Source organism: Papilio machaon, chromosome 9 (genome assembly GCF_912999745.1).
Source record: "Papilio machaon chromosome 9, ilPapMach1.1, whole genome shotgun sequence".
Classification (NCBI taxonomy): Eukaryota; Metazoa; Arthropoda; class Insecta; order Lepidoptera; family Papilionidae; genus Papilio; species Papilio machaon.
Genome location: NC_059994.1, coordinates 6,999,242 through 7,021,328, shown reverse-complemented (window position 1 = coordinate 7,021,328; position 22,087 = coordinate 6,999,242). Strand labels below are relative to the sequence as shown.

The window sequence follows — 22,087 nt, the reverse complement described above, 5'->3', positions numbered from 1 at the left end:
AAGTAAATGTCAATGCAACTGTCTCATCATTACATTAATCATTTGACATGAAAATGGTTTCTTGTGATTATGATCACTAACAAGTGATATAACTTCGCCCATTTTATTAGTCCTAGCGGTGGCTTTACAATTTAAATTCTTACGCCGAAAACATCTCCAGTATGTTGGTTGGGCGGATTGAAAGAATGAATATCCGTTTATGACCAAGTAACGTTTACCTCCTCTCGTTGATATATACGCTGCTTTAATTCCTAGAAATATTAACAATTTAACAAAATTCCAAAATTACCATTTACATATTTCATTAACTAAAATATATTGTTACATATAATGTAATATGTTCGTACCCAATCAATTTAAAAATAACAAAATACGCCTTCAGTAAAATTTTCCACAGTTAAAAAAATACCTTTGAAATGTGTTCAATTCATGAACCTAATAAAAGTCATCAATAGAAAACATAATTTTAATATTTATTTAATAATGAGTAATACTCTTAATAAATCAACGAAGCCTTAACTATTTGAAAATATGAAAAAAAAAACGTATTAAATTACATGTGTAAATTGTATAACCGAATAAAAGGAATGTTCAGTACATCAATTAAATCTAATTTAATGGTCCCAGAGTTAACTTAAGGCACACGGTTGGCTTAATTTTAAGATATACATAATAAATGTTCAAAAACGAGCGATCGACCATCGACGATCGACGATCGATCTTCGCTGTATAGCGAAGTAACTTTTGTAACAGGTAGCGTTACCTACTCATAATGAACAGAGGAAGGGACGTATTGAGGATATTTTTCCTTCCTGTACGTTCTCCTCCGTCAAATCCAGATGACAAATGACAACATCTAATAAATATCCTAGTATTACATTGACACAATATCATAAGTACATTAATATCTCATTCAGCTAATACTAAATATATTCATCCAGCGACAAAAGTCCGGTATCACATAACCATTTACCAATCACATCACAAAATATTTCGTTAATAAATATATTGAACAACATTTTAAATTTAACATCGTACGTTTCACACGAGAGCTGAAAAAAAAGGTAGAGCAGTATAAAGTTCAGTACCACTATTGTTTTAACAGTAATATTTTTAAATTGTACGATTTAACAGTACTGCAATGTCTTATGTTCTATTCTCATGTGAAAAACGTATAACTTTCATTGATAGTTAAACTTTAAAACAATTCATCAAAAGCACCGGATAACTTAAACATGTCGGAATAATGTGGAATGATATGAAAAATATTAACTTAATTAGGTGGTAATCTTTTTCTAACTTAACACTTATATAATTTCTAAATCAACTAATTAAATTGCTTATTTTTTTTTTCATAGAGCAATATTCATTTTTTAAATTGAGACTTAAAAAAACTTTGATACTCGCATACATAATACAAGGTTCTTAGAAAATATAATGCCTTATATCATTAGATGATCAGTCCATAACAGATGAAACAAATGCATATTATATACGAAGTACGAACACTATATAAAATAGAGCATGATTGTTGCTAATCAAGAAATTGTTATAACAAAATAATGATTTTGTATACAGCGAATAAAAAAATAACAATTATTAAAATATTTGTAAATGTTTACAAAATTACACAAATTTTCATTTAACTTCACTTACATTATTACTCACGTATTTCAATTGTTTTATTAAAATTTTAAATACACCTCAAGTTTACGTATGATATAAAAATATAAAAGCCGTAGTCTCAATATGTCTGCACCTCAAAGGATATCTTGACGATTCTAAGATATGGTCGTTGCAAAGTATCAGGTGATGGGTGCCCGCGGAGGATGATTGTGCATACCCTTGACTGCCACAACGTTAGCGCCCAGCATATGGATCCGAGCCTTGCAGTTAGTCTTCTTAGAAGTACACCTCCATATCACTTTGTCTCTCAACTTGGACTCTTCGCAGAACGGAAAAGTATTGACCACCATAATCACCTTCCCGCGACGAGATTTCAAATACTTGATCCCTACGGCAAGAACGTTTGTCAGATATTTATTTACACAAACTAAACCCATTACCAACCACCACCGAACCAAAGAAAAAAAATGATAGAAAAAAATAAAACTCACGATTATTTTATAAGTACAATGTAATATTTCACAAAACATACCCCATACATAAACCCATAAAATCTTATTAATATAATGGTAAATACAAAATTACGCTAAGTTAAAGACTTGTAGATATCAAGTAATTAACAGTGATTGAGGTAGATTAAGTTATATAGAGGAACAACTAGAAATAGTACTGGTCTAGACGAGCCGCGGCGAAATCTTTTACCATACTACCCAACTAGAACGTACTATGAGATTCGCAATACAATACAAGGGTGTACATACGCAATTGATCTCACTTAGTCTTTGGAAGTGCCACCCGATCACTACAATCAACGAGATAATCGTAAAACAGTACAAAAACACGATAAAAGCTGAATTATTCCAAAATATTGTTGATCAAATTCGTACGGTAAAATCGTATCTTATATAATTGACGTATATTGTCATTGCCCTTATTTTTTAATTAACATTATGTTTTCGTATCAATCTTATAATTATATATTTAATAAATCGCCGCGGCCAACGAGTTACAACGCCTCAGTGTGGTGCTCGAAACGCAATAGAACGTGTCAAATTATTTCACATTACATATTAATATTTCTCAAAACGATCAATTTTTTAAAAATTCAAAACATCTTACTACATCTATGAAAGTTAATTTCACATAAAACTGTTCCGATTTTACTAAACACATTTATACCAAATTTATTACATCGATTTAGATAACACCGAACCACAAACGAGTCTAATCCGAAACATCTTTACCAACGATGCATTTTCCAAGAATTATAACTAAGCTTTTAAACTACATTTAAAATATTAAAGATTTGACACGATCTATAACAAATCCATTGCAAATTATTTCTACACCACCACTCCCGTCTTGCAAACACACGTAAGGACCCATTCGTACCTAGGGTCATCTAAACAACAATTACAATTAGTTAAAATTTGTACTTAATATAAGTCTTACAATATACAAAATAAGCAGGTCCACGATGTCATTGAAAAATAAAATAAGACGAGCAACAAATCATTCTTTGAAAACAATTAATAAAATATATTCAGACAACAGTCTCGTATAGTGCCTATTTATACTAAAGCCATCAACAGCGAACTATCGAGTACGAGTAATAACTATAAAGAGGTAGTCGAGTTTCAATAGTAGAGGTAATAAACGACGCGCGCCGGACCCTGCGCGGCGAACCGCCCCGACGCGCGACCCTAGCCTAGCCTAGCCTACCTTACGCTACAACACCTTACTACAGTAAAGCTTCTGAGTATTCATTCGTGTATATATAATTGTATAATTAACTAATCTGTAAACCCGTATAAAAAGTGAAAGAGGTAGTTTGTTTGAGCTTAAGTACTTAAACCAATCCTTAGAGCAAAACATCGCCTGTAGCCCGAGACTTTGCACTCGAACGTAAGTTACTTGTTTACCTACAACTAGTCCATCCGACTAGTGATGTTACTTATAGATAAAAAGGCGGACGTCTAAACCTCTAAGTAGCAATATTTGAATATGTAAAGTTTAAACTCTCAAAATAAATAAAATATTTCTAAGTGCAGTCCGGGGATCAATTTCAATTTGCTTTCGATCAAATCTTATCCGCGAAATCAGTCACCGACGCGTCGTCAGCAGCCCAGAGACTGCCGAACCTTTACTGTGCACACTCAGTCGTCGATCTCCTGACTTTCCTGCGGCAGTCCTCGAATCCTCATCCTGTCCCGAGAGCCGATATCTCACTCCCATGTTGCCCGGGTGGATTGAGCCGATAAATCATGCTTTGAATTGATTCATGTTCCGGATAATAACCATCTATACTTTATATCGACACACCTTACACGATCGGCGGTCCCTACACGATTACTGAGGCCGCGTTGTTGCTGCTTCTATTCCTTTTAACTTTAAACGTTAATATAATGCGTTCCCTTTGAACACAAATGTAACTGGACTGACTAGATAGAAATGTCCTCGAGTTCCAGTTTATAATATTTAAGTAATAAACGTGTAAAGACCGCCTCACATAAACATTCAGAAAGATCTTACACATAAAACACCCTTACCTGCTCTATTCGTTTCCATAAATAACCCACACCTATATACGCATAGCTTCAAAGAGCTCGAAAAGACCGCTTAACCTAAGTGCCGCGACGTCGCTCTCTCCTAGCGCCTGTCAATCTTCCGCCAACCCTATCGTTCCCGACGCCGCGACTTCTCTGCCCGACTTAGATATTACATACAAATACCGATATTAAATAACTCCAACAATACCATCGCTTCGATCTTAACACCTTCCAATCCCCATTAAAATAAGCTAATAAAAATTAATCTAAATACAATTTACGCTAGATTTGCCAAAAGGCTTCGTAAATATATCGTTTGGTCGATACATCCATCGTCGTCAAGTTTTTTCATTTTAGAAATCGTGCGCTCAATTTGGAATCGAAAGATGTGTGGGCGGTTTAGTCCTCCTCGTTACAGGGGGTGTCGACTAGCAGCGGCTTGGCTGGCGTGGCGTGCGGGGGCTGTGCTGTGGGCGACTGCTGCGGCGCGGCGCCGGTGCCGGCCGAGGCGGCCGCGGAGGCGCTGGCGTTTGCGTTGGCGGTGGCGGCGTGCGCAGCGTACAGCGCGAGAGCATGCTGTAGCTGCAACAGCTGGTGATGCGGGTCAAGCGGCGCGGGTGCGCGGTGTCCGCTCTGGTGTGGCGTGCGCACCACGTAGCGCCCGTCGGCGAAGCGGCGCACGTTGGGCGGCGCGTGGTTGTGTGCGTAGCGCGAGCGTACTATGCGCTCGAAGCCCTCCGGCCCCTCGGTGTTGACGTCGGCGAGGCAGCGCGATGTGAGGCGGGACGAGCAGTACCACTGCTTGCGCCCGTGTGCCAGATTGTTCTTTAGGCGGAAGGTGTATCCGCGGTGCAGCAACAGACGCCCTTTGCCCGCACGAATGAAACGCGCTGGTGAAAGAAAAACCTCAAATTAGTACACTGTTCCTGTTAAAACTGGTAAAGCTTAACATGTAAAATCAATGAAACGTACAAATGTGATTGTTATTGATTTTACATTGTAAACACGTTCACCACATTTACGTTACATTTACTAAAAGCAAAAGCTGGTCGAAATTGGTGAGATGTTCGTAAAAAGGTAATGAAATAAAACACGGTAAGATTGAATCTATTTATTCAGCACGTTCACAAACACAACTCGCGTTTCAACATTCAATAATAATTAGGAAGAAGAATTGTTGTACACGTTGTTCAATGAGCAAAACTTTTGGCACGAAGTAATTTTTGGCACTGAGCAAGATTTTAAAGGTGAGCAAATAAAGTGCTATCTATAAAAGTTTACTAAACACAATATGTGTTAAAACACTACATTTCACTTGCGAAACTGCGGGAAGACTAGCCTTAAGAAGAGAAAAAATTACACTATAGACATCTACAATTTGATGTCTGTTCTCTGTACATTATTTCACAAACACCATATAGAAAGTTTAGAAGAACCTTATCTATAACTCACAAGAACAAATTCAATATTTGGCACCTAACACTTAACAATTAATAAATTGAGATCAAACATAATTTGTCGATTTCACTGGCACAATACAAAAAAAAATAATAACATTTGACTAGATTCAAAACTATAACATTGAATTACAATGACCGTAACATTTAAATTTAAAAAAAAATTCTATATAACTTTTATATCTTAATTACTTTTACATCAAAAATGAAATACATCTAACTTCTCTTGACTATGAAACGAAAGGAGCACTTAGTACTAGTAAAAAGGTAATGTATTTATATCCTAGAAGATACTAAATGTTTTAACAAAGTTCACGAAAGGAGACTGACTCCTTTTAAGCATTTTTTTTCTTTAAATAAAATAAACAAATCCCCCACTTACCCTACAGTTTAATTAATATTATTAAATTATATTATTTGTACTAATCTCTTTGTATTGTAAGATAACGGTGTTCTTTTATGTGTATTTTATGATAACGTCATACTTTTACGAGAAGAAACCTTAAAAATGTATTTCTAAAACAGTAATTAAAAATATATTGCACTCAAATTCGCTATAGTCTCATATTAATAGCGTACAAGCCAAGAGGTGGGATCGAAATGATCAAAATCGAGCCTCGGCATTCTCGGTAGAAGGAGGGTCTCTGGGGGAGATGAGGGAGGAGGGGGAGCCCTGGACCTTCTGCGGCCGCAGCGGCCCGCGTGGTTGTGTTCTCCTATCAGCTTGTGCAGCATACCCTTCTGCGTGTAAGCCTTGCACCCACAACCGCCCATTGTACACCGCCACCTCACAATCCCAGAGCGCATAGTGTGCGCCGCATAAAAGCTCCGACCCCTCACCCATAGCCTAGGCCTGCCGCCCGGGCCCACGCACAACCTCACATCCTCCGCTGCAAACAATACTACAGTTATAGTTCTCATTACAAACCCCAATATAATGCAGGTCACACACATTAGGTTTTCCTTTACGGATTTAACCTTACATGCGCCTAACAAAACTGTACAGTTATGTGTAATATGTAACTCGATAATTCATGGAAGGTTAAAACCTAACGTGTGTGGCCCACATAAGCATGCATGTATCGTAAAATATTACTTTTATAATTTTTAGCAAATTAAGTATAAACAAAAATAATAAAGCTGGAAGAAAACTTGTATTAGCAAGATAATTTACGACAACAAGCGAATGGTGGATTCGAAACTACGACTGTGTTTCGCAGACCGTACCCTAATCCATTTGGCTATTGGCGCCTAACTGACAACATTAGATGATTTTTTTTTTTGTTAAAAAATATGTTTTCTAGCTTCATTCTAGCTCTACATATACTATCAACTAAACAATGACCATGTTAAAAAGTAAAAAAAACATGCAAAAAATTAAACAAAAAAAAAACTCATGTGTTTCTGAAATAAAACAATAAATTCCTGTGGGAAGAGATTCATTACACATTTATATTTTAACAACAATCGAAATGACTAGAATCAGTATCCATGATATACATACAATTACTCTAACTATAACTACATTGAGTGTGTGTTTGGTTAAACACTAGTTACCTCAACAATATGTTTACCACAAAAACGTTAATTCGATAATTATTGCCAAAATGTACAATCATTTATTGCCGACTAAAATTAAAACGCAATATCTCAATACAACCGCACATATTTTAAATTATACTTTACTAATTATAAATTATAAACAATATTATCACGTGAACAAGTCATTTAGCTAAGATTTATTTAAATTATTGGAAAAATAACCAACTTTTTCTGTGATTATAAAGCATTCGACGCTTTTCACTCTAATTGTGAGACATTTGACATTTGTGAGATTGGAGTAACATTTTTCCTGAAAGTCAAAAAGATGAACCGAATCTATTTTACACGTTTTTAACTAGAAATTCGGATCTCATTGAATAGTATTTGGAAATCATTATGTCAAAACGATATTGATTTTAGTAAAAAATTAAAAATGCTAAAATTTAATATTAATTTAGATATTAAAAACCGATATAAAATATACCGAACAACGGTAATTAAAGGCTGATTTTGCACAGATATACAAACAATTATGCACTAACCAAGTATTCCTAAACGAAAATCAAATAAGAAACATTAACCCATGTTAATAAAAGCAATATGAAGGTTAGTTTGTACATGCTCGGCTAATCTCTGTCAGTGTTAGTTCCTTGTTATTCATCCATTAATACTTTAGACGGTGTTATAGTTTGGACGAGAGTACGATGCGAGGCAGCAGGCGGCTCGTGCGAGTGGACGTTACTGAGGGCGAATATTCTGTCGTGTAGCGTATGTGCATACGCGCGACAAGTGCGTCTCGTGCAACGCCAACGCACTTTGTTTTTTTCCGGGAAAACTTTCTCGGCGTAAAAGGAGAAGCCACCGAGCCGCATGTGACGACGTCCTCTATTCGATATCACGAACTCAACTGGAAAACACCACCCCGTCACTAGCCGTCAACACATGCGGTACACACCCAACAAATATTAATATTACGTTAGTAAGCATACATAGATGAAGCGATACATGCACTATAGTAAAAGATTAAGAAATTAAACTTAAATGTTATTAAACTTTTTTCAAAGAGCTTTATTAAGCCACATTGCTTGTTATATAAAAGAAATTATTGTCCAAAAGTCCTTTCCCAAACTTCACAGATAGATTAAATATGCCCAAATATCTGGCCAAACAACAATTGACTATTCTTAATGTCCTCTAACAAGTTACCTTATTTGTCACACAACGTCACATTCATTCACAATTAATACTAAACTTTGTAACATGCGCATATAACAAAGTTATATATTTTTATTGATCACAAATAATTTAATAACTTTGTAAAAATAATTATTATGTACAGTATAAGTAAATAACACAAGATAATAAAACATTGGTGTTATTTTTCAGATGTGATAGTTTCAATTAGACTTTCTATACGTGCATGGTCATACAACACTGGAGTGTGCGGAGGATGGTTATGACTGATAGTCCGAGAGATTAACCGTCCAGCGGTGGTCAAGGCGTGGCCTTTGCATCCCTTTGGCCGGCTCCGGCAACACCAATAGACTCGCTCGCCTCTCCTCTTCCGGACAATATACCCATATCCATCCACTAGAAGACAGGGCCCGCCTCGACGTGTTACCGAGTACTGGACCGATACAGCTTCCCCTGCTCAGCCATAGATATCGATAAATGTGATAGTCGTTTTATTAACAAGGATAAATGCCAATACATATGATGTATCTCTGTGGAATAATTAACATATAGAAATGAAAAACCTTTTAGAAAAACCCTTTTATTATGCTTTAAAATCACATTATTTTTTTAACCTACGGCACAATTATCAATACTTAATACTAAAGACAATTTCAACACTTTATTCTTCATACCGAATCATTTCATAAAAAGCCAATTGTTATTCAAATCTTCATTTACGATTTTATTACAAAAAACTTGGATTTATTTAAAAACATTATCAACATGTTAAATGCGTAGAAATGTGAGGTACGATTGTAAATCAATAAAGTTTCTAAATGACCATTTTATTTTAAATGTCTCATGGTTTTCAGAATATTCGCCTACTTTAACTTACTAATAATATCTAAGTCACTTTTTTCTATCGACTTAACGAAATTTCACATCAGTACTTACAAGTATAGAACACATTGACTTTACAATATCACTTTAGTGAAGATTATCAATGATTCCTTCAAACAGTCGAACAAGTGACTACTTCGCCTTGTTCATATTTCCGAGATATTTTCTCTAAATGATTTTCAATATGATTATGTACGGGATTCGTTATCTTGAGTATGTTATTTTTAGATGTTATTCTAGCTCTACATCGTCTCCCGTACTCCATGCACCTCCAGAACGTACGTCCACTGCGTACACAATCTGTTACGAATATATATGGTTCGTATATTAACTGTAGATGACCGCTTTTCGTTTGAATGAAATGCAATTCGCCTTTAACTGTGCTGTTTACTGGTCCTAAAACTGGAATGAAATTTAACACTTAGTATCTCCGTAGATGATGTGTCATCTACTGGATAAAAATAACAATCATCTGTTTCTATTTAGGGATAATTGAAATAAAACAACAACTGTAGAATAATATATAATATAGAAAAAATTAAATACATTTCTTTAATTCTTTTGATATGGTAATTTTCTTTTGTGCGACTCTTGCAAATTTGTCATCTTCCTGCACTACGTAAAGTTAGGATGTAACATAATTTAATTATTCATAAAGAAAGCATTTAAATTGTAATCAATAAAGCAATTTCTTTGATGCTACATATGTTTTCAGAGTGACGGGAACTCAAATCAATATAAAAATTATATCTCCAGTATGTCAATAAATAATAAGTAGTATAAGAAATGTGAACTTGCTTTTGGTACCATTTCGCCCTCGTACTTATGTACCGCGAGATGTAAATTTGAATTTTCTAGAACGGATGAATATTTCGTATTTTTATAAATAATTTCTTAGAATAAAGACATCAGAAAGTTTAGATGGAAAATAGATTGATGGAAGTTTGTTTGAAGGTATCTCCGGAACAGCTCAACGGATCTAGATGAAATTTGCCACATATATAGTCTGGAAGAACACATAGGCTACTTATTAAGTAATTTTTTTTAATTCCGCGCGTTTAAATTTTGCACCCAAATCAGACCCCATGTTTCTAAGCGTCTGTGAGATAAAATTACTAATGCGTGGAAAAGAGCTCGAATTTAAACAGATAAATGTTGATAACATTTAATTTGGTACAGACACAGACACCAATTGTACTACATCTCAAATGACAACATCTTTACGATGAGTCATTATGATGTTGATCTTCATATGTTTTTATAAGTTTATAAAAATAAAATTAACATGTTTCATATCATTACTATTTTTTCGTATAAAAGTAAACTCGCAGAGCCAGTCAGTGGAACTCTACATGTTAAATATTATTTTTTCATAGTTTATATAAAACCAAAAACTGAAGTAATACAAATATTTGTTCAAAACTACACAAACATTTGGATAAGAAGTACAAATTACTAAAACAGTAAGAAATACAAAGCTATTTTTAGTAGGATTCCTTACTTGGCTTACTAAACATTCAATACCAAAAACAAAGCAAGGAAATCTCGACAATATATACAATGCAGAAAATAAAAGAAATTGGATAAAAAGGCAAATTAAGAAAATAATTGCATGAAAATCAAAGCAAAAGCCAAAAAAAATAATATTCTAATCTTTTCCAGCTCACAGATGTCATAGTTGCATATATTATCATATACGAGTGACAAAATTGTTATTCCAACAATATATTTGTGAATGAATCCATTGTATGAAGTCAAAGTCAACAGAAAAGAGTCATGCTGTAGCCAAAGATGCAAATAATAAAAGTTACATTGATTATAATTTTATAATCCAGTTAATTACATAATTAGTCATTTAATAATTCCAGTGGTAGACTAATGGTGCTAACTATATCTGTTTCTTATATGGGGTGTCTCGCCCAGTGAAATTCCACAACCACACATTAGACAGGTGTGAAACGGAGGTCTAATTTTAAGTCCTCTTTCCTTCCTTTTTTATAAGGTGTGGATAGGAATGGGAAGTGGATTTGACGGAAGGGAATGCATATGAAGGGGAAATATTCTTCCTATCCGTCAATTAGAGGTAGGCACGCAACTGAAACTACAGGTGTCTATGGGCAGTGGTAGATTCACTATTTTGGCCAATCCAGATGGTCGCTCACTCTTTTCCCACCTTATGATATCAGAAATATTTCATAGATCTCAACAAACAATATGGTAAATATCCAGTTAAGTTTATTTATATAGTCATGCAAATAAACTTATTTAATACATCATCATCATCAGCTCACTATACATCCCCACTAAGAGGCTCGGGAGTACCCCAAGTTAGGGTTGACTAGGCCCTAGTCAACAATGCTGGCAGTGCGGATTGGACTTCACACATATCATTGAATTTATTCTTAGATATGTGCAAGTAGCAACACAATGTTTTCCTTCATTGTAAGAACGTTGGACAAATGTACATATATAAATCGAAAAACACATTGATATATGGTGGTATTCGAACCAACAACCTGCAGATTGCAAGTCAAGTGCCACCCCTGAGCCACCAAGGCTCATTTAATAAATATTAACATTTAATTTGCTTTTTTAACTAGCTCTATGTGGTTGTAACATTTCTAAATTCCACATGAAAGAAGGATTTAAACATTCCAAATTACCCGCGTTATTTTGTTCACGTATCTAATCGTCTTTTCTGATGATTAAAGCGTTCCCGCGTAGTTCAGTTTAATGTATAGCGTCAACGCAATAAGCTCCCACATGCTTTCTATTTAATTGCTTTATTCCAAGTAAAATATGCTAGCATTGATGTGTTTATCCACTTGATATAGTAAACACTCATAAGCTTCTTAATACGTTTTTCTTTCTCCCGGTATACAGTTTCCTTGATAACTTAGATACACAATTAAGACTGATCAATTCATTAAAAATAAAAAATAAAACCTACAAATTGCTTCATTTATTGTAAAAAGTGTACAACGGTAACAAAAAAAAATAGAACACTATGTACACATCCCTGGGACCAAGCAATATAGGCAGAAATTACAGATTTCTAATTGACACAATCCTGATACATCTCAATTCTCTTACATCCATACATCTACTCATACAAACACATACTACTGATATTTAGAAAATGCGAGTGATTTGCCTAGTTCCTTGCTTATTGGAAATCTAGAAACTATTTCGCACATTTTGCAAGGGTAGGCAACTAAAAGCTCTGGAAACTTTTGGATTCCAGATTTAACTTGTAAATAAGAAGAATTTATTAACTGAAGTGTACAGTGTACTGCTGCAGAGAAAAACTCTTAGGCAAAGCTAATACAAAGCTGCTACAAAAGTTCCTTTAATTCATGGTAAACTTAAAAAAAAATTACTGAACAAATTATCATAACCTGATACTTGTCTAATTAATATATATGGCTTGTTTTTATGGTTTGAGGAGCTTGATACTTTGTATAAATACATACTTGTGTAAGTGTATATTTAAGTAATAATGTGTGTCTACACTTTAAATCAAAAATTTAGAAATTAGTTTACAAGTACTAGCTAATTTTAAAAAAAACAGACTTTCTTGAAACTAAAAAAAACAGATATCTTTAGATAGATAAAGCTCAAGCTATTTAAGCTGCAGAAAGTGTTATACAACAGACAATAAAATAAAAACATTAGACACATATTATCCTGTTATCAGAACCAAAGGTATGTTCCAAATTTCGTATCAATCAGTAAACAAGAAATGGGTCTAATTTCAATTACTTCATTTAATGAAATAAGCAAAGCAAGTTAAACAAAACCAACTAATATTGCCCTCATTTAGTGCATCAGTTGGGAAAAAACTGTACTTCAATTTATTTCTTTGATACATATAGCATATTTAAGTATACAAGAATCTCAGATTGAAATCATAAAACTACGTCAACACAATTTTCAGCTCTATCTAAAACACTTCCAGAGGAGCCATGCAAAATTTGCTTTCAACTATTCTCCACTCCCATGCATATCTACTAATCCTTCAGTTGACCTTTGAACGTGCCTACTATGGACATCTTAAATCGTAACTCTTGTCAACATTATATTCATCAGGAAAACAAGTGCATTTTAAATTATTACACAATCTACTCATTCATTCATCATTTACACAAAATGTGCAATTAATATATTATAACTACCTGAATTTAAGGGCAAGGCTCTATAATTACAGCTTGCCATAAACTTATTTATAAAAAACTTATCAAATGAGACACAATGTCATACATATGTTAACTGGTTTCTTTTTATTAGAGTAATCAGTACAATATATAACAATAGCTTTTTGATGAAACTATCATTTAAGCCACAAAGAAAAATAATACATTTTTACTGTTTTGTTAACAAAATGTATTTTCACACTCAACTTCATTTAAAATAATATTTCTGATTATAAGAAAAGTCCAGTTATTCAAACAGAAAATGAAATAATATTCATATGGATTTGTGTAAATTAAAATATCAGGGGTATAAAACTGTTAATGACCAAAATGGCATTGACATATATATTATGTCCACAATACATCCACATGTATGTTTCAGATGTCCAGATTATGGTCATGAAAATAGATACACAATAAGATTAAGAGTGCCTTATTTTAAAATTACCTTCAATGATTAATTTAAAGGGGCAGAATGCAATGAAGGAAATGATTGTCATAATATCAAAAGTAAAAAAAACAACATTTACAATGTAAAATGCCTTATAACAAGTCAATGTCGTGAATTAAGACATTGCTAATTTGGTAAAAATAAAGATTTTACTGAGTGAAGCTCACTAAATAATAACATATGGGGTAAATTAAAGAATTTTATACTTCATATTAAACAACTTCTAAAACCAACGAATTAAGTAAAAAGTTAAAGGTAAATTATTGAGATGTTTTTGTTTTGTAGGTTATGTTTACAAGCGACATTTTAATCAAGTAGTTTACGCACAAGTATGTTAAGATAAATGTATATTTTCTTTATTTCTATTTCACAACTAATCAAACAAATTAAGAATTAAATAAATACCGCATAAGTTTGGTGTAAAACTTGGATCTAGGTTTGACAATCAACATTCGTTTACGCGACATGTTAACAGCTTTCATATCCACCAACGCATTTTACAACTTAATATAACAATGAGTAAATGTACATACCAGGCGATTATCCATTTCAATTGTCACTAGTAAACATACTCACATTATAACAACACCAAACACAAAATTTTATAAAACATTTGACGTAAACACGTTCAGACACAAACCAAATTTTCAGGTCTACATTCTTCATGTCTACTAACAACCACTACTTGAATACACTTTCCTGATACTGTAATCACAAGCACAATAAAATATCATTCACAAAACTAACACAGTTCAGGATTTATTCCCAAAATAGTAAACAATCCTGCAATGACACAATTGCAACCATAGATCTCATGGCGTTTATACGACAACCACAAATAACGGAATTGAGTTTGTTTCTACGCATTGCTCTTGTTATTCCAAATTTTACTTGGTGAACTTTAAAACTTTGTTTTTTTGTTATAATTATTAGCACGTTCACATATTTAAAAATGAGTGTGTTAGATATCTGTAAGATATTTCATAAATTTCAAATATTTGAAAAAAGAAGAAAAGTATAAGTTAGATGGATATTATCCATATTATGGAACAGAACTAAGTTTAAACAAAACTATTACTCATTTATAAGCAGGATAAGAAATATTTTAAGTGTAAAATATCTTCTGGTAAAAAGATCTCACGGGAAAAAATTGTGTTCAATTTGACACAAGTTCTTGCCACTAACGCCATCTTTTGGTGAAATCTGAACTACATTTATACTTTTGCGCTCGTGCAGCTTGTACACGCAATAACTTACAAGTCTAGATTTCTTTATGTTTTACTTATCCATCGTTTCAGCAATATCAAATGTTGAGCGGTGAATCCCAATATAAAAATGGCTCATCGACGACCACGAATAAGAGTAACACCATAGAAGCCGCAGAAGTAGATGCGTTGCCGACCTTTTAGGATGGGGTACTATCTTATTTGGTCTTTTGTGTCATCAACCTACCCTTTTCCCCATGAAGGGTCGGCACAGTACAACTCCGTACATCTCTATCAGCTGTCATATCTGAATTCACCCCCTTCTTACGCATATCCTCTTTTACACAATCCATCCATACTTTCTTTGTTCTTCTTCCTCTACCTTTATTTGGTCTTGTATGAAAATAAATTAAATTTTGCCTTTGGAAATCTAGTACGGCGTGGTAGCCTGTAGTGTGCATGTAGTCACACAGATTTTTTTTTACTGTAGTTTTTTTGTCGAGAGGATCGAAACCAACGTTTTTGTTTTAACAATTTATTATTGTCTTAGTACATGTGTTTATACAGTACTATACCTGTACATAGATTGAAATGCCTCCACGGCAAATTTCTTGTTATTGGTTAAAAATATTAAGTTTTTGGTATTCCAGATGTTAGTGTTATTTCAGAATATCAAATGTGTTACTTTAGTTCTTCCCATTGAAGCCCTATGTTAGTAATTCCAGTATTATCCTCAGTGCTACCAACCTATGTCTAGCATACAAACATACAGAAATGTCTGTTTGCATGAGAAAGTTTTCGGTTTCATGAAATCATTAAGATCAAATCATTATTTGACTTTCTTATATGGGTGAGGTTTTCTTACCTATTAAAACTTATACTTGAGGAGTGATAGTCGTTAGATGTGTATTCTTTCATTACCTATCTTTTTAAATGGAAACCGTATAGAATTTTACAGTGAAAACTCGGCCGTCTGATGTTTGTACAAAACTATTGGTAGGTAAAAAAAAATACAGTCGAATTGATAACCTCCTTCTTTTTGAAGTCGGCTTAAAAGACTAATTGAAACAAGACAATTAAAAAAAATAGTTTATTAATAATTACCACATTCTTCTCGATTCTTACGGCGTTCTTTCTAAATAGCAAAAACAAGTGTTTCTTACTGCCTAGATTGCAAATGCTGAAACGTATTATTTTACTTACCCCAAACATAAGATTTTTGTCTATTAACTTCCGCAAGTTTAATTTTCTTTGAAGATTTTACTTTTAAATTTTTTTTTTCCTAAAATTATAACAGCGAGTTCGCAATATTAAGCTGGGTACTGACCGAAGTTACGATGTGTAAAATTCGCATCAAGTCGTTCTTTACTTACTAGCTGGTTTCCCCTTAACATTATGTACTGACAGAATTTTCGCCGTATAACATGGTAGGTACATTACATCTCGTAACGTCGGTCAATAACCAGCTTTATGCAATGAGAAAAGTAGTTTTATTTAATTAAAGGGGGCATTTGTAGCTTGAAATTAAAATTATTTTTATTATTATGTCGCAAAAATCAGCTTTGAAATTTTATTTTTTCCCAGATAACCATTATTTGGACAGGAATTAAAAAATGGATTTTAACCTTTATCGAAATAGGCTAAAAGATGAAGGCTGAAGAAGCTTCTAAGCAATTTCTACAAAAGCATTATAAAATAGGTTCAAGTTTTGAGCAGTGGCATGAACAAAGTTTATGATATAGTCAAAGAATAGAAGTTAAATATGTTGTGATCAAAGTTGAGGGCATGCTGTAGTAGTTTGGACAATGAATGAAAAATAAACTGAGACGAGTGGAAGCATGGTTTGTCAGAGTTGACTTGTACAAAATTAAATAGGTATACTAGCTGTAGCCCGGGAAGACATTAAGAAAGTAACAAGTAGCCTATATTTTTAGGTCAGTCAAATTGCATAGATCCAACATATAGGGCCGAAACACATAAGCGCGTTGCGGCGCCGCGCCGCTGAAATCGGCAGTGCGCTATAGCGGTGCGGCGCCGCAACGCACGACGTGAATTCCAGCGTTATGACGTCATACTTGTTGACAAGGATGCAGTTTGTTTCTAACACTCTTGCAAACAACACGTGTCAAATGTATATATTTTGATAACTCGCTTAATAGCTCTTCAAATGATGATATACTCATTCTAAAGTAGGCAACAAATTTTTTTTCGTCTATCTTTAATGCTTCGTATTTTTTAGAAAAGAACTCGCTATTTGGATTCATACCCTTACTTAATGGATGTATCCAGTATCTTCTTTGCCGTATTTTTAAGATAGAATAATGTCTTCTTAATAACAAATAAGCAATAAGTTTATTACGATCCATCGCAGAGAGACGTCTATCCACACTCAAAAATCACGAGAAAATGGTTGCCCTACCATAATGCCCTGTTTCGCGACGCCGCAACGCGGCAACGCAACTGCCGATTTTGGCGTTGCGGCGCCGCAAAAATAAGCAGTTTGCGTTATGTGTTTCGGCCCATATTCCGATTACTAAGAAAAGCCGCGTACCCACCTAGTAGTTTTTTTTGATACGTGACTGTTTCCGTTTCTTTAAACAATAAGCAGCTAGGAAAATAGCAGCAGCAGAAAATACACTACTGTCCATTACGAATAATCGCGGACTTGATGGCTCAGCCTGCCTCGCGAGGCGCCCATGTTTAATTTACCGAGGTTGCCGCGCGAGCCTGTGCGCTAAGTGGGTACGCGGCTATTGAGGTACCTACCCTGCCTCGTAGGACTCGAGATTGTTCCATCCCACTAGACAGGCTACAGCCAGGGTATATTGTGCTTGCAAGACAGTAGCACTGGTCCGGCATGGACAATTTAATCACTGGAGTTAACATTGTGCCAGCGCTACATCTTACTATACACATTATATCCAAGAGCGGTGCTTGAAACTTGGTCTTGCGTTTAATCGAAATTAGAAAGCATACCTAAAGCAGTCTATCCGGAGATCAGTTTCAAACACACGGTCTTTTACCATTGGGTTGGCGCTTGTATAAACTATTAGGGCAGTCAGTATGTACAAATTTTTCAAGATTTGTATATACGTCTTATCAGTAAATCTTTACAGAATGCATAGCACCTGTATTGTTTATATACAATGAATTTTGTAGCACCAAATCAAAAACGCATTTTGGAAATCTACGAAAACCATTGTTCTCTTCAGAATTATTTACCGTATTAACTTACCCATATACCTACCGCATTTTAACACCGATCATCTGTCTCGAACCATACCAATGACCTAAATACAACAAAACTTTACCGCATCGAAGTAAATTTTTACCACAAAACCTTTTTACCTTTACAGTTACCTTTTTATACCACAGTAGCATCAGTTTTTTTACCCATACTGTACAAATACCAAATTGTTACCATTTAAGAGGTAATGTTTAAGTACTAAACATTACCTCTTAATACAGGATTTTTAACCCTGGAACATTTAAAATAAATTACTAACCAAATAACTAAAAACTATCTAAAACTAAGCTTACAAATTTCATTACTAATCTAAATGACATGCAGAATTAAAGCTGGATTTGATAAGCTAATTGGAAAAATGAGAAACATCTAGCTTTGATTCCGCACGCCAAAACTATCATGGCCAGCTTCTAGCTACTTTTGTAGGTAGAAACTGTCCAAACGGTCAAATTTGCAAACCTACCTTGTGCATCCCCAACAGCTCCACCCTCCCCACCTCCAGATATATTGCCATCACCAGTTGCAGAGCCATCAAAACCTAAAAAAAAAAATTACATTAGAACAATAGCATTTGCTAACGCTCACTTAAAAGCCCAAGTTTTATATCTTACCAGACATTTCCATATTAGAGTCGTCTTCGCCAAAATTCGTTTCGTCATTGTTAGCGCCTTCATCGTCATCATCCCACATGCTTTCGTTAACAAATTCGGGTTCCATTTTCGGTGCCACAGCGTTGTTTTCATCTTCGTCCGGTATCGTAACAAATTCATCTTTTGTAGAACCAGAGGGTCCAGCTTCTAATGGGTCAACACATTTCCGTTTCGCAGGTCCACTTTGAGAAGATGACGAATTATTTGATGCTATTGATGGCCTATTTGGTCTCTTAATTGCTACTGGAGTTAAGGAGGGCTTAGAATCTAAATCAGTCTCTAACTTAGCAGATATCCGTTGTTGTGACGACCTCGGGCCTGGCCTCGAGGTCGGCTTTGGTTTGGATGGCGTGGAACTTTCTTCATTTTGGTTACCGGTTAAACCTTTAACTTGAAGTTGTTCCGCGGTACTAATAAACGACGCTAATTCTTCTTGCTTAACATTAACTTCACCTTGATACATAAACTGTAATAAGTCTCTTAGCGCTGAATGACTAACATCTTTTAAAAATACTGAAAAAAGAAAAAAATACAACATTAATATTCAGTCCCACTAAAGTAACAAAACAAAAAACAAAGAATTTGACATACCTATCGGATGCTGGTTTGGATTCATTTTAAACATTTCTTGAAAATAGGGAGAACATACGGATAAAACTAATTTGTGTGCTTGTAAAATTCTGCCTTCGGCAGCCAAGGTTACATCGACTAAATCTCCACGTGACAGCAGGCCATGAAAGCCTGCTGACATATTCGCATGGAAATTGTTCCAGCATAGTGAAAATTGTTCGTCGGACGACGCCATGATGGCGGCGGCTTCTTTGTAAACCTGGAACAACGCAATTTTAAATGAACAAACGTATCATTTCAAACTGGAGAATTAATTATTTATTCATTTATAAAAATATAAAAACATACCTATCCTAAGCTTTGTACTTTATAATTCCAACATTAGAAACATTTAAAAGAAAAAATAAGTTATGTTTCTAAACAATCCACGCCACGTCCTCCCCGTTTGAGTGCTGTTCACGGTATGATGACGCAAACGCGACGTATCGTGTGTCGTCACAGTGTTGGTATTTCATTTAAAATTTCCCCATAACGTTTTTAAATGTTTATCGTAAAAATATGAAGAAATATTGTTATTTTTCAATATAAAATACGAAGAAATATAGTTCCACACCTAATTAAATTAAACAGTAGGAAAAAATTGGTAAATTTCCCAAATAAAACTTAACGATCACGAAACGTCGCAAAGGTACGACGTACGCAGTGTCGAAACATTTCCAATTGTTTTAATATTTTTTCCAAAATAATACCATGCAATGTGAATTACGTAAATATGTTATCTTAATAGTAAAAAGTGATAAGAGGACATAAGTAAAAAAGTATTGGCAACGGTGTTTTTAAAAATTGTTTTTACAAAAACAAAAAAATATCACTAGAAAACGTGATTGTGTAGTATCTTTCTTTATAGGCTTCTATTCCTTTTTGATTTTTTCAGAACTCAAAACATTTCTTCATATTATTGCATGGAACAAAAAATAAAATTAATATTTTGAATATCTCGACACACTTCCACCGCTTTTAGAAAGAGACAGAAAACATAAATCAATAACCTTGTCAATGTAAAGTAATCTGCACTTTACTGTTTTAGATTTAAGGTTGATAATTAAATAGTTTTGTCAAAGTTTCTGTGTTGTCAGTATTTAAGCTCTGCCATGTTTTCGTGGTAATTGTTTGAAATGTATTTTTAAAAAAAAGAAATTTATGACATTGTTGAAAAATGAAATTAACAACACTTATTTCTAATAATCTTCTCACTAATAATCTTATTCAAATTAGTTTTATGTAAAATTCAATTAATTAAATGTTTTTTTTTTCATACGTAATGATCTCGTTCAGTTATGCTTTGACCATTATTGCTTATTGAAATGACTTTTAAAATGGAGGTTTTCATTTTTACAATAACTATGTATTTTATGAAGTTTTTATGAAAACTATAGAACGCTGATAAACCGTTTTCTTCAGCTAATGATAATGCTTATCGTATCGTTGCCGTCACATTTAGCGCTGGTTTACATTATTCCAGTAACATAGCAATCGAAATCACCACTGGAATAAATGGATTAATGAGGCACCAATGGATCTAGAAAATATTCCAGTAAGAAATTGGAATGTCAGTCTACTTTTGATTCATGGACAGCCATACCAAATTTATTTCGTTTCCTATTAGAATAAAATATCTTGCAGCAAGAATAAGTATAATTACTTTGACAATTCACTAGAGATGGGTTGAGTGAAATCGGCTATGAATCTTTTCGATTTTCCACAGTGGTTTTTATATAACTTACAATTATTGTTTTTGAATAACGACATAAACAAGAATTGTTTCTTTATATTCCTACTACTTCATTCTTCAAAACAAAATAGAGAAATAAAACCTTTCACATAAAATTAAGATATTGACAATTAAAAAATTATGGTGTTTAATATATTTCTAGATAGTTGTGCGTTACGTAGGCTAATAAATAACGTTTAAAAATACAAAAACTAATATAAATACAAAAATTTTGTACATGTTAGTTTGATTAATTTCATAACAAGACCGATGAGTTCATAATTGTTCGTTAACGTACCGACACTAGAAAATTAAAGACACTAGTCCATGCCTGGTTTACATTATGCCAGTCCAATCTAAGGTGTCGATTTGTAAAGAATATAGGGACAATGATGTCTAGGAAACAGTGGATAACACTTTATAAGGATACTTTAGTTTTTTATGCCACAAGAAGTTATCGACGAAGTTAATAATGAATTGAAAAAAAAACCTTGGATAAGGAATTGAATTAGGAAAAGAGTTGAAAAGGGGGTTCGGTAATACTATTGAAACGGCGGAAGATAATGATATTATTTAATAGGCGTACTTTAAAAAAATTCACGTAACTCCACATTTTGTAAAATTTACAAAATGTGGAGTCACGAAATTTAAATACAAACAAATGGCAGACAGTTGTTGAGTTACATGGAGAAATACTTGTAAAACGCGCAAATTGGTATGCAATATAATATTTTGATTGTTTGTACTAAT

At 33.9% G+C, this 22,087-nt stretch overlaps 1 protein-coding gene across 40 annotated transcripts in view; it reads right to left on the bottom strand.

Moving 5' to 3' along the window:
* LOC106712905 (protein tramtrack, beta isoform) overlaps positions 1 to 20,021 on the bottom strand; it is a 247,179-nt gene extending 227,158 nt beyond the window's left edge. For 36 of the 40 annotated variants that reach the window (XM_045679310.1, XM_045679320.1, XM_045679313.1 and 33 more), the window contains exons 1-4: positions 19,915 to 20,021; positions 19,588 to 19,825; positions 18,958 to 19,509; positions 18,810 to 18,884 (exon numbers count right to left, since the gene is read on the bottom strand). In XM_045679310.1, the coding sequence (XP_045535266.1) occupies positions 18,810 to 18,884; positions 18,958 to 19,509; positions 19,588 to 19,801 (841 nt within the window). In that variant the 5' untranslated portion in view covers positions 19,802 to 19,825; positions 19,915 to 20,021. Of the gene's footprint in view, positions 1 to 4,559; positions 5,066 to 6,184; positions 6,523 to 7,812; positions 8,082 to 9,347; positions 9,653 to 18,809; positions 18,885 to 18,957; positions 19,510 to 19,587; positions 19,826 to 19,914 lie in introns of those variants that run through there. The other 4 variants (XM_045679295.1, XM_045679301.1, XM_045679312.1 and 1 more) reach the window with 4 other exon arrangements.
* Between the last annotated feature and the right edge of the window lie 2,066 nt (positions 20,022 to 22,087).